At 40.5% G+C, this 12,948-nt stretch overlaps 1 protein-coding gene across 2 annotated transcripts in view; it reads right to left on the bottom strand.

Moving 5' to 3' along the window:
* The window catches only part of GALNT7 (polypeptide N-acetylgalactosaminyltransferase 7), a 233,290-nt gene that overhangs the window by 33,344 nt on the left and 186,998 nt on the right, over positions 1-12,948 (bottom strand). For both annotated transcript variants that reach the window (XM_089684037.1, XM_089684036.1), the window contains exon 7: positions 6,494-6,611. In XM_089684037.1, coding sequence (XP_089540163.1) covers positions 6,494-6,611 — 118 coding nt within the window. The remainder of the gene's footprint in view (positions 1-6,493; positions 6,612-12,948) is intronic.

Raw genomic sequence — 12,948 nt, 5'->3', positions numbered from 1 at the left:
GAGGGGGAGGGGGGATGAGGGGGTAGCTGTGTGAGAGGGGACGGGTTGAGAAGGCGTGTGAGTTGCGGCAATGTCCTTGCGAATTGTGTCAATCTTGTTTTTGAAGTGATTGGCAATCTCAAGGGCAGTGAGTGAGGTGCTGGGTGGAGGTGGGGGTGGCGAGAGTAGAGAGTTGAAGGTGGAGAAGAGTCTTGGAGGATTGGAGGATTGGAGGAGAGGGCCTTGATGAGGGTCAGGAAGTAGGCTTGTTTGGCAGTATGGAGGGAGGAGGTGTAGGTGTGGAAGGCAGATTTGTATCGGGTGAAGGCTTGTTGGGATTTGGTTTTGCGCCATAGTCGCTCCAGGGCCCGACTGTGTCGTTTGAGGGTTTTGGTGTGATCAGTCTGCCAGGGCTGGAGCGGTCGGGGTCTGATGTTGCGTGTGGTTAAAGGCGCTAGTGAGTCAAGGGCTGTTGACAGCGCATTGTTGTAGGCGGTCATAGCCAAGTCGGGGCAGGACAGGGGGAGGATGCGGTCATGGAGTTGATCAGCTGCGGAGTGGAGGGAGGCAGGGTTAAGGTTGCGGAGGTTACGGCTGGTAGAAGTGTGACATTTGGAGGGGTAGGCATTGGAGGATGAGGAGATAGAGAAGGTAATCAGGTTGTGGTCAGAGAGAGGGAAGGGGGTGTTAGTGAGGTTGTGGGGAGCGCAGCGGTTGGAGAAGACAAGATCAAGGATATTACCGTCGGAGTGGGTGGTGGATTGTATGCACTGTGCAAGTGCAAAGGAGGAGGTTAAGTGGAGGAGACGGGCTGTGTCCGGGTTGTTGAGGTTGACAGGGATGTTGAAATCCCCAAGGATGATAGTGGGTAGCTCAGAGGAGAGGAAGAAGGGTAGCCTTAATCTCCTCTTCTCAAGAGAGAATAAATTCAGTTCCTCTAATCTTTCCTCATAGCTGAGCTCCTCCATGTCTCTTATCAGTTTGGTTGCCCTTCTTTGTACTTTCTCCAGTTCCCCAATTTTCTTTGTGTGAATTGGTGCCCAAAACCAAACTGCATATTCCAGATGAGGTATTACTAATGATTTGTACAGAGGTAATATGATATCTCTCTCTCTCTGGAGTCTATACCTCTTTTAATACAAGAGAGGATTTTGCTCACTTTAGAATCCGCAGCTTGGCATTGCATGCCATTATTAAGCTTGTGATCTACCAGAACTCCCAGATCCTTCTCCACCATTGATTCCCCCAGTTGTACTCCCCCTAGTATGTATGATACATGAATATTCTTAGCCTCCAAGTGCATAACCTTACATTTATCAACATTAAACCTCATCTCCTAGATTGTAAGCTCGAAAGAGCAGGGCCCTCAATCCCCTCATGTTTTGCATTGTATTGGTATTGTTCTGTCACATGTTCTGTCCCCCTTTATAATGTACAGCGCTGAGCGAACTATTGGCGCTTTATAATACTGTATAATAATAATAATAATAATTTGCCACATAGTTGCCCAATTAAACAGTCTGTTGAGGTTGGCTTGTAATTTGAAGACATTCTGTAAGGACGTTATTCCACTGCACAGCTTGGTGTCATCTGCAAAGACTGAAATGGGACTGAAATCCCAGACCCTATATTATTTATAAATATATTAAAAAGTAAGGGTTCCAACACTGAACTTTGGGGTACACCACTGACAACCCTAGACCATTCAGAGTATGAATCATTAACCACTACTCTTTGAATACGATCTTTTAGACAGTTTTCTATCCATTTCCATACAGATTTTCCCAAGCCTGTAGACTTTACCTTACACATTAGCCGTGTGTGGGGAACTGTGTCAAACGCTTTTTCAAAATCCAAGTATACCACGTTAGCAGCCACCCCTCTGTCCAAGGTTTTGCTCACCTCCTCATAAAAAGAAATCAGATTTGTTTGACAACTTCTGTCTTTCATGAATCCATGCTGTCTGTTGCTTCAAATATTTTTTTCCAGCAAGAACTCATCTACGTTATGGCAAACATCAAACCAGCCCATACACGCCAGTCCTAGCAGTGAACTGATGTCAGCCTCTGGAGCAGTGATATTCATCTGCTGGCACCTTGATGGTAATTGGATGTATTTTTTTTTGGGGGGGTGAAGTGTATAAAGATGGATGTTTGTAATGTATATGTATGCAGGTAAATGGCCTGAGATTCTCATCATCAGCGCTGTACGAATTCAAGAAGAGCTAGATTTGAGTGACTATGCTCCCAATATTTGCTGTGTGTGTGTGTCACAATTTCAGTTGCCCAAGCTGTAAGCACATAGGCCATGTTATTCCCAGCTGCCAGTGACCGCGTGAAATAAACAGGAGAGAAAGACAAAAGCACCAAGCAGAGTTTTAGTGAGCCACATGATTTAGGTGCTTGGAGAGATTTGTCCTGCTCTTTCTTTTCAGTAGACCAGCTTTCTGCTCTATTCCTCCCTCTTCTCTGGCTGTTTGGTGTCAGATAACAGCACAGCTCTGTTAAACTGTGTGCTTAGAAGAGATTAGAGCAGCAATACCTCACTAGCTGACTAGCTATACTGAGTAGAGGGGAAGCATGCGGTTATCTGTGTGCCCCTTCCCCCAGCCACGCTGAGTTCCTTGCATACTTCTTCTGATACCTCCTCACTCACCAGCCTTGTGCAGTGTGACCCGATTAAGTGCCATCTTATAGAACAGCAACTAAAATGGCCATGTTACTGGTGCTTTGCTGAAATATACATTTGCTTACAGCAATATATATATATATATATATATATATATATATATATATATATATATACACATATACATATATACACACTTACACATACACATTAGATATACATTTGTACATTTAAGCTGACCAATAATAGGGGATGGTGGGCTTTGTTCATCTTTTTAATGGTTTCCTATTAAATCACATGTACTTTCAAAGTACTGTACACAATCTGAACTTTACAAACTTAGTAACTGATAAAAAGTGGCACTAATGCAATCTTCATACCATCTAACGTATCACAACAGGATGACATCCAAAATGGATATATCATTTCAAGGTAGGGCTAAATGTTGCGTAAGAGAGCTACTCATCAGGCAAAGAGTACCTGTTTGTCTGAACACTCCCTCCACTGTATACTTCTTAAACAAAGAAGCCAGTCAAGGGTAGTATAAGGTATAAACTGTTATTATACATTTAGGCTCAGTTCACACTAGTGCATGTGGAGGGTGTTCCGGTCCCACACATCGTCCCACTGCTGCAATTAACCACACACAAAACGTGGGACACCCAGGTGCCATTAATCTTAATGGCATGCTGCCCGCACTGGAAATTGCACCTGCACTGTAGTGCGGTTTCTCAATGCCGGCTGCGATTTCTGGAAAGGTGCAGGGACCTATTCCCTGCGTTTTGAGAGGCATGACAGCTCATTCAAATGAATAAACTGCCATGCCACGGCCTGCAAAACAGCACTAGTGTGAACCGAGCCTTCAAGTGAAACTCCAGAAATTAACTTTTCTGCAAACTTTCATTGGTCCAGCTTGGCATGATGTAATTATCCATATCTTATATATTGAGAGCCACTGTGGACACTGAAAACAACTGTAGTAATCTGCCCTACATACAGTTATAGCCATGATTTTCTGGGAGCAGCTTCTGCATTGCACAGTGAACATAGGGGGTAACTCACTTAGCACTGCTGCCATTCAGAGAACAATGTTCACCACGTCCAAACAGAGAATGCCTTATATACACTGAAAGAAAATACAAGGTGTTCTCTGCATGGCTTTGGCAAGCAAGCAACTTCCTATGTTCAGTGTGCAGAAAAGAATATCATGGCCATCACAGTAGGTACATTGATTTTCAGCATCCCCAGCAGCCCCTGGATAGTATTTTCATAATACAGGATTTATATAGCGCCAACAGTTTGTGCAGCACTTTACAATATAAAGGGAGACAATATAGCAACAATACAATTTAATACAAAAGGATTAGGAGGGCCCTGCTTCTAGGAGCTTACAATCTAATAACTGTGAGGGATGAACTGATGGGAGAAATATAAGATTCAGTTATTAGCTGAAGGCAGGATAGGCTTCTGTGAAGAGATGAGTTTTCAGGGATCACCTAAGAGTGGACAGAGTAGGAGATAAACGGAGATATTGGGGTAGGGAGTTCCAGAGGAACTTGAGAAGTCCTGGAGGTGAGCATGGGAGGAGACAAGGGAGCTAGAGAGCAGGATGTCTTAGGAGGAGTGGAGAGGACGGTTTGGGTGAAATTTGGAGATGAGATCCACAGCAATCTACCCGTCAATCACAGACAGATGACGGGTAGATTGAATTTCAGCCAGCACATGTAAAGTAGCGTGGGAAGCGGCTGTAATAAGACTCTTTCATAGCGTGATCCTTCCTGCCGGCCCCTCCTTTCCTCCCCAGGTGCTTGTATGTGAAATCACCTGGGGTGGACGGCAAGAAAGGAGTGGCCAGTGGGAAGGATCTTGCTATGAGACAGGTCTCATTACAGCCGCTTCTAGCGCTACTGTGCATTTGAAGGAAACTGTGTGCCCTGAACCCTGCTATGTGTAGTGTGCCCGTGTCCTGCTGTGTGCCCCATGTTCTGCTGTATGCCCTGTGATGTGCCCCATGTTCTGTTGTGTACCCTATGTCTTGCTGTGTGCCCCATGTTCTGCTGCGTGCACCATGATGTGCTCCATGTTCTGCTGTGAGCCCATGATGTGCCTCTTGTTCTGCTGTGTGCCCCATGTCCTGCTGTGAGACACATGTTCTGCTGTGAGCCCCATGATATGCTCCATGCCCTTCTGTGAGCCCAATGATATGCTCCATGCCCTTCTGTGAGCCCCATGTGTCCCATGCCCTGCTATGAGTCCTATAATGTGCCCCCCATGATTTGCTATGTTTTGCTCATGATGTATCCCATGTTCTGCTGTGTGCCTCATGTACTACTGTGTACCCCCAAGATGTGCCCCATGTCCTGCTGTGTGTCCTATGCCCTTCTATGTACCCTATGATGTGCCCCATGTTCTGTTGTGTGCCCCATAATGTGCCCTGCTGCTCCCCCCATTGTAATGTGCCCAATTGTGACCCATAATGTGCCCTGCTGTCCCCCCTGTATTGTGTCCTCCTGACCTCCTTGCTCTGTCCTGCTGCCCCCTATACACTGCTTATTTCAAGTTAAACCCAGAATTGAGCATCTGTGCAGAAAAAAAACACAGCACAAGTTTCACATAAAATAGGTAAGTTTTAATATTTGATTTATTATTTATTGCTATTTCTTAAAATAATTGTTATATTACAGGTCACTGGTCAAACCAATATTCCGTGAGCTGTAGATTTGAACATTATATCAGGGGCGCCCTGAGAGCTCAAACTTTTTGCCATGGGTTCCTCGAAGGTAAAAAGTTTGAGAAACACTAATCTAAAAGGATTATTTTCTTGTTTTTATTCCTGGTTTGCAGAGGTATGCTATCTGCATTTCACTGTGCAAATTACTAACGGACTGTAAAAAAGTAGCCTTTACACTAGTTTGAGGCTATTATGGTACCATTTAAAGCACAAAGGAGGAGAAATGAAGCTCAGATGTGATATTTGCAGAGTTTCTGGGTGTATGGTGTTTTAAGTGTACAGCTGGGCTTAAAAAAAAAACAAAAAAAAAAACAATGACGATGTTTATAGTAAATTATACCAAGCGGATTCAATCAGTTAGTTATAGAACAACAGTAAATGGAAGTGTCTGTTCCTATGTGTGTCTGAACTTTATTAATACTACAGTGATGCAAATAAGTATTTGATCCCCTGCTGATTTTGAATGTTTGCCCACTCACAAAGAAATGATCAGTCTAAAAATCGAATGGCAGGTGTATTGTAACCATGAGAGACAGAATAGCAAAAAAAATTTCAAAAGAAATGCATGTCTAACAAAATTATGCACTGATTTGCATGTTCATGAGGGAAATAAGTATTTGATCCCCTATCATTCAGCAGGATTTCTAGCTATCAGGTGTCTTTCATACAGACAAAAAACTGAGATTAGCAGTCTCTTAAAGGGAGTGCTGCTAATCTCATTTTGTTACCTGTATAAAAAAGACACCTGTCCACAGGAGCAATCAAACAATCAGATTCCAAACTCTCCACCATGGCAAATACCAAAGAGATGTCCAAGGATGTCAGTGACAAGCTTGTAGACCTACACAAGGCTGGACTGGGCTACCAAAGTATCGCCAAGCAGCTTGGTGAGAAGGTGACAATAGTTGGTGCAATAATTTGCAAATGGAAGAAACACAAACAACTGTCAGTCTCCCTGGTCTTGTTGCTATTCTGTCTCTCAGTGTTACAATACACCTACCATTCTATTTTTGTGAGTGGGCAAACATTCAAAATCCATAGGGGATCAGATACTTATTTCCTTCACTGTACCTGCACTGAACTATTAAATAGGTTCAAGAAAAAAATTGCAATAACATGCATGGCAAAGAAATTAGTGCTCCTAATATACATTACCTTGTAGGAGATTTCAAAATTCTCTCCACCCCAGATCTGAAGACCTGGATCATACAGACCAAGCTCGAAAAAGTAATCTCGCTCAATTGCAAACAATCCTCCAGCCATGGCAGGTGACCTAAACAATAATTGCAGTGAAAAGGTTTGTCAGCACTCGGACAGTACAGTGAAAAGTGAAAACAAAATCAGGAAAACTCGTACAATTAGGACATAATAATAGACTAAGATACAAGCAAGCATAGCAAAGGATATATATCAATGGTAAGCACAGTGAGCTGGAATGGCATATAAAAAGCTGCAATAATCAAAGCTGAAAGGGAGGCAGAAATGGTGAGTATAGGTTCACTATGTATTGCACACATCTATCAAGAGTTTTTTTCCCCTTATGGCTGTGTAAATTATGGCCAGAGTAATATTTTATAACATTTTATAGGCACTACTCCCGAACGTCAACCTTTTTAAGACTAGTAATCAATGGGCATCTGCAATAATACATTTCCAGGTTCAAATAGTTCTAAGTGCAATCTTGCTTTGTACATGTTACTTGTGTAGTGCTGATTTTTTCCTTCCCAAGCTCAGTGATAAAACAAACATTCATGCAAGAATTATAGAAATGAAAACTAAAGACTTTGTTAATTGATATTTATGCCTTCCTTAACAGACCAAAGAGTCATGTGGGATTTGGAGGGGTGTTGGTTCTTACTAGAAAAGCCTTGCACCTGCCAGCATTCTTCAGAGAGGGATCCTTGCACTCCATGTAGAAGCAGGGGTCTCTCTCTACAGATGTCCAACACACCCCTTGCTGGGTCAGTAAAAGAGTTCTTCAAACAGCAATAAGAATGAGCTTTGCAAACTGCAGAGCTACATGTTTGTATTAGCTGTACCTCTGAACTGCTTCCACACAAAGAGCAGGGGTCCATCCCTGCAGCATGCTGGCTGTGGACAGGCTTTTCTATTCAGGTTGTGGCTGCTTTTCAAAGAAAATTAACTGTAACACTTTGAATATCTTTTGTTTAGATGTACCTGCAATGTATTTAGCTGATTTAAACTGAAAGTTCAGTTGGACTTAAACAGTGGAGATTGAGAATTCCATTCCTAACTGGTTCTCTTTAAACTGCTTTGCGTGTTAAATAATATGTGCTCAACAATGAATGCATTAAACAGCAAACGCATAGCACTGCATTAAGATTATGCATTTCTGACGCAATGAACTACAAATGTGATAGTTTTTATGAAACTGGTACAAAAAAGTCATGCGAATGATTTAAAAATAGGTTTTATTCTGCTGTAAAGGTTTGGATTGACTGAGCAGTTGAAAATAACATGCACAGAAAAATCAAACCATGATGTGCATTTAAAAGACTCATTTGTCTGACTGAATGATTCTCCTTTAATGCAAGTAGGCCATAGACGAGGCAAACTGTTTGAGATACTGAAATGCTAGAAGCAGACATGGTTTTTAAAAGGATTTTCTGTCACTTGTGTCATTTTAGAGAGCATAAATAATAGTATCTCCTGAAGACTATTGCCTTTGATTTTCCTTCTGTATAAAGTTGAGCTTTTTTCTGTTATTCCACTTTAGAAATGTTAATTAAGAGGAAGACTCAGTGATGTTCACCCCATTTAGCAGCTAGGCTTTTCAAGGTTATGCTTTCTTCAAGGACTACAGTTACCCAAGGGACCCTGAAGTTCATTCCATCAACAGTAATAACCCAGGACTTGTATTGTTTTATAGCAGGCACTCAATACCTGCATTTACCTTTGTTTTTTAAAGACCCCCTGAGCCTCTAACTGTTCACAGTCTTCTCTGTACCCTATTACCACCCTGAACCTTTAAATGTTCTCAGCCTTCTATGTTACCCAAAGTCCCCCTAAACATCTAATTAGAGGTGTCTAACCCGCAGCCTAAGACGGCTATGAATGCGGCCCAACACAAAATTGTAAACTTACTGAAAAATGTAAATTTTTTTTGCAGGGGAATTTTTTGTAAAAATGCGTTTACACTTAGCAAACACATGCAGTCAAAGAAACATTTGATAGCGTCTCTTTACTGCACTTTTATAAGTGTTCTCTTCCCACAGAAAAATATTTCACAGTCACATCTTATTCATTCAGTTTTCAGCAGCACTCTATATTTGTGAGCATTATTTTCAAACATTAAGCACAAGAAGGGCAAAATTAGAACCAAAATATCTGATGAGCACCTTAAGAATTCACTGAAAATTACTACTACATCCATTGAAGCAGATATTGATGTGTTAGTTTATCAAATACAGTGTCAAATGTCGCACTGGCTTTATGTTGCCCTCTTTTATAATAAAACAAAGTTTTATTACACAGATAGGTTAATTATCTATATCAGTGATTGTTATCTTCTGATCTGCCTGGCGTTTTTTTAAGCTCCTAGAAGCTGTTATTAGCATTTTTTTCTGCTCCTATAAGCTAAATAGTGGTATCCTATGTGTCCATACGCACTAATTTAGTCGGCTATTAGAATTTTTTGAGCTTCAGGGTCTAAAAGCAAAAAAAAAAACATTTTTGTAGAGTTTTTTGAAGGGTTTTTCCAGAAGAAAAAAAACACTCAACACTCCTAAACGGTATTAAAACGCTCCAATCTGCTTTTTTCTAGCTTTGTTATTTTTTTTCCTTTGCATCTACTGTAAAAATGCTAATAAAACGCTAATGCTCTAAAACACTCCTACCAGCGTTATTTCCATCATTTTTGAGCTTAAAAAAAGGCTGTGCATGGAGCCTTATTGTTGGTGTATTTTATGTGTGGCCTAAGACAATTCCTCTCCTTCCAACGTGGCCCAGAAAAGTCAACAGGTTGGACACCCCTGCTATAATTGTTCACAGTCTTCTAATGTACTCAATTAACACCCTGAACCTCTAAAAGTTCTCAGTCTTCTTTGTGACCCAAAGTCACCCTGAACCCAGATGTGAACTGTATGTAGATCTTGACTTGATTAGTCAATGTGTAACACTATCCTGTCTTGCCCTGAGGCTTCCCATAATGCAATGCACACTATCAGGCCAAAAGGCTGATTCTGCTGTGTAGTCTGCACTCTTCAACAGGACTAATCTACTACATTGCTTAGCAATATGTGTTGCATAGATACTTATCAGACGGTCACTTTTCTCAGAGTATTGTAGAAAGGGTCAAGGTAGATGACAGAATTTAAAAAGATCCAGCAGGTTTTTAAAATTCACAATGTGCTGAACAGACTTTGTGTGAACAAGGCCTAACACAGTGATCAGCTTGCATTACATCTTTCCATCATCGTAAATGACTTATTATAAAACTTGGCTAAAAGAAAATTGTTTTTATATTTACCTGCAATAGTTCTAGGTTATTAATGCTGACTTATTATTGAAGTCGGTTTTATTTTGAAGAGCAGCTACAATTTTAATATTAAATAGCAGAAGGACCATTTTGTGTAATAAGAATGATTAAACTTCTGCTTTTTTGCTTGTGACAACTGTTATCTACCACTGTCTATGGAATGCTCAGAGTCAGGTATATTTTGTCAAAGGACATCCAGTAAAGTTAAAACGGCTTTATTAGACATCAAGAATACTGTAAGCATTGTGTAATCCTAAGGGAATCAGACTGGTAATAAATACTATCAGTATGATAGGAAAGTGTCTGGACAGAAACAGAAACCTGCCAGGTTATAAATTGCTGACTTGTGTTACTGCTGTTGCTGAATAGTGTTTGCAAGAACAAGTTCTAGAACCAAAATCCTTTGCCTTAGCTTTTTTTTTAAATACTTAATGAGCCTTTGTCCCAGAGCACATACAGTGCTGTGAAAAAGTATTTACCCCTTCCTGGTTTTTTTTGCATATCTGTCAAACCTAAAGTTATTCTAAAGGCTTAAATTAAAAAAAACAAAAAACCCTTCCTGGCCCCTTGCTCCTTTCAGGGGTCACCACAGCAAGGAACTTGCTATGGGGGCACCTGAGCGTGTGCTCTCCTCAGCCACTGCTCCGTTTATCCATTCACAGGGAGGGTTACAAAGCAATTTCTAAGGCTTTGGGACTCCAGCGAACCACGGTGAGATCCATTATCCACAAATGGAAAAACGTGGAACATTGGTGAACCTTCCCAGGAGTGGTCAGCCTACCAAAATGACTCCAAGTGCACAAGGATGATTCATCCAGGAGGTCATAAAAGAACCCAGAACAACATCTAAAGAACTGCAGGCCTCACTTGCCTCAGTTAAAGTCAGTGTTCATGATTCAACAATATGAAAGAGACTGGGCAAAAATGGCATCCATGGGAGAGTTCCAAAGCGAAAGCCACAGCTGACCAAAAAGAACACAAAGGCTCACATTTGCAAAAAAAAAAAATCTTGATTATTTCCAAGATTTTTCGGCAAATATTCTGGGGACTGATGAGACAAAAGTTAAACTTTTTGGAAAATGTGTTACCGTTACATTTGGTGTAAAACTAATATAGAATTGCATAAAAAGAGCATCATACCAAAAGTCAAACATGGTGGTGGTAGTGTGATGGTCTGGGGCTGTGCTCTAACAGAAAATTCTGAAGAAGAATTTCCAGTCATTAGTTTGTGACGTCAAGCTCAGGTGCACATGGGTTATACAGCAGAACAATGATCAGAAACACACCAGCAAGTCCACCTCTGAATGGATCAAAAAAACCCACAAAAATTAAGGTTTTGGAGTCCAGACTTAAATCCAATTGAGATGCTGTGACATGACGTAAACAGGCCATTCATGCTCAAAAACCCTCTAATGTAGCTGAATTAAAACAATTTTGCAAAGAAGAATGGGGCAAAATTCCTCCACAGTGATGTGAAAGACTCATTGCCAATTATCGGAAATGCGTGATTGCAGTTGTTGCCAACAAGGGTGGCAAAACCAGTTATTAGGTGTAGGGGGCAAGTACTTTTTTCACATAGAGCCAGGCAGGTTTGGACAGCTTTTTTTCCCCCTTAATAAATGAAATAATCATTTACAAACTGCATTGTGCATTTACTTGGGTTATCCAAGTAAATATTAAAATTTGTTTGATGATCTGAATCATTTAAGTGTGACAAATATGCAAAAAATCAGGAAGGGGGCAAATACTTTTTCACAGCACTGTATGTGTATATCAGGTTTCCTGAAACTTCACAGGCTGCATGCTTGTTCCATGTCAATAACTCACTATATTGTAAGTAACAATGACAGCTTTGGAGCAAACATTTTTAAAACACTGTCATTAAGTGATGGCAGCTTCCATATTCCTACCTTTATAGGTTCCCTATAAATGTTACCATTTTCTGAAAGTCTGCTACAAACCTGGTATGGAGCCTGCTCAGCAAAATATGGATTACACTTAAGAAAGGAATGTGTATAGGGGAGTATTATTTTCTAGTAGCCCTAGGACAGAGGTTATGTCATTCTCTAGATTACCCGTTATCTGGTTCTAATGCTGAAATCCCATTTATCAAAACAGAACCCTGCTTTTATATCCTACACTAGTGACTATACCAGAAGATGAGCTACCTACTGAATTCTATGTGCAAAAAGGGCTCAACATTAAATAATGTGTCCTTTCTATACCTGGCTGTATAAATTCTGAAATTCAGCTTTGCACATGTGAACTTATTTAAATCCACTTTTAGACTGCGACCCACAGAAATGGTTCAAATATATATTTCCGATTCTTTCTCTTTGCCGCTTTGAAATAGGCTCACATGGCTTTAAGGTCGCCTTCCATTCAATGGCTGCAGACAATGGCCAGTAGTGAGAAGACACTAGAGCTCATTATATAGGACATCAGGATGGCACATAGCTACATTTTAATTTCATTTTGAATTAATTTTTTCCTACATGGGAATGAGAAAATTACAGAATGATTTTAGTGTTATAAAGTAAGATTATGACATGTATTCAACATTGCAGAGAGGAATATACAGTATATATTAGGTATAGTGGTTCTGAAATATGTCAGTGTCTGGATAATAATGATGGTTACTATATCAAAAATGCCTCAATGTGAGGAACTGGATTACATTTTGTTTAATTTTTTACAAATTAGCTGAGGAATAACTTTACACCAAAAAGGGTAAAGAAAATAAAAATCAAAAAGAGTAACAGGGTTACGTGTATAGGCTGGGTTTTGCTGGTACATATTTCTAAGAAAAAGGACATGGCAGGTAATAATTTGGTAACTAGAGGGGAATCAGTGATGGACTTGTTGTGGATTTGAATTGTAATAGGCTTTAGTGAAATTACAGTTGCACTCTCATACAATGTAGAATACACAACACACAGTTCTGTAGAGCACATTTATCATAGAGGCACATGAAAGTAAAAAGGAAAAAGCTGTGAGGGGTGACTTTGGAAATTATTGGAAGGTAAACAAGCGTGTCACTTTCAGCACCAATAAGCGTCCCTGTGCCAGGTGAACTGAGAACAAGTTATGTCCATAGAGAAAATGAGCCACA

The sequence above is a fragment of the Staurois parvus genome, unplaced genomic scaffold (assembly GCF_062004578.1).
Source record: "Staurois parvus isolate SC_StPar_1 unplaced genomic scaffold, SC_StPar_1.0 ptg000334l, whole genome shotgun sequence".
Lineage (NCBI taxonomy): Eukaryota > Metazoa > Chordata > Amphibia > Anura > Ranidae > Staurois > Staurois parvus.
The sequence above is the reverse complement of the archived record's forward strand: the minus strand, read 5'-3'. Positions and strand labels throughout refer to the sequence as shown.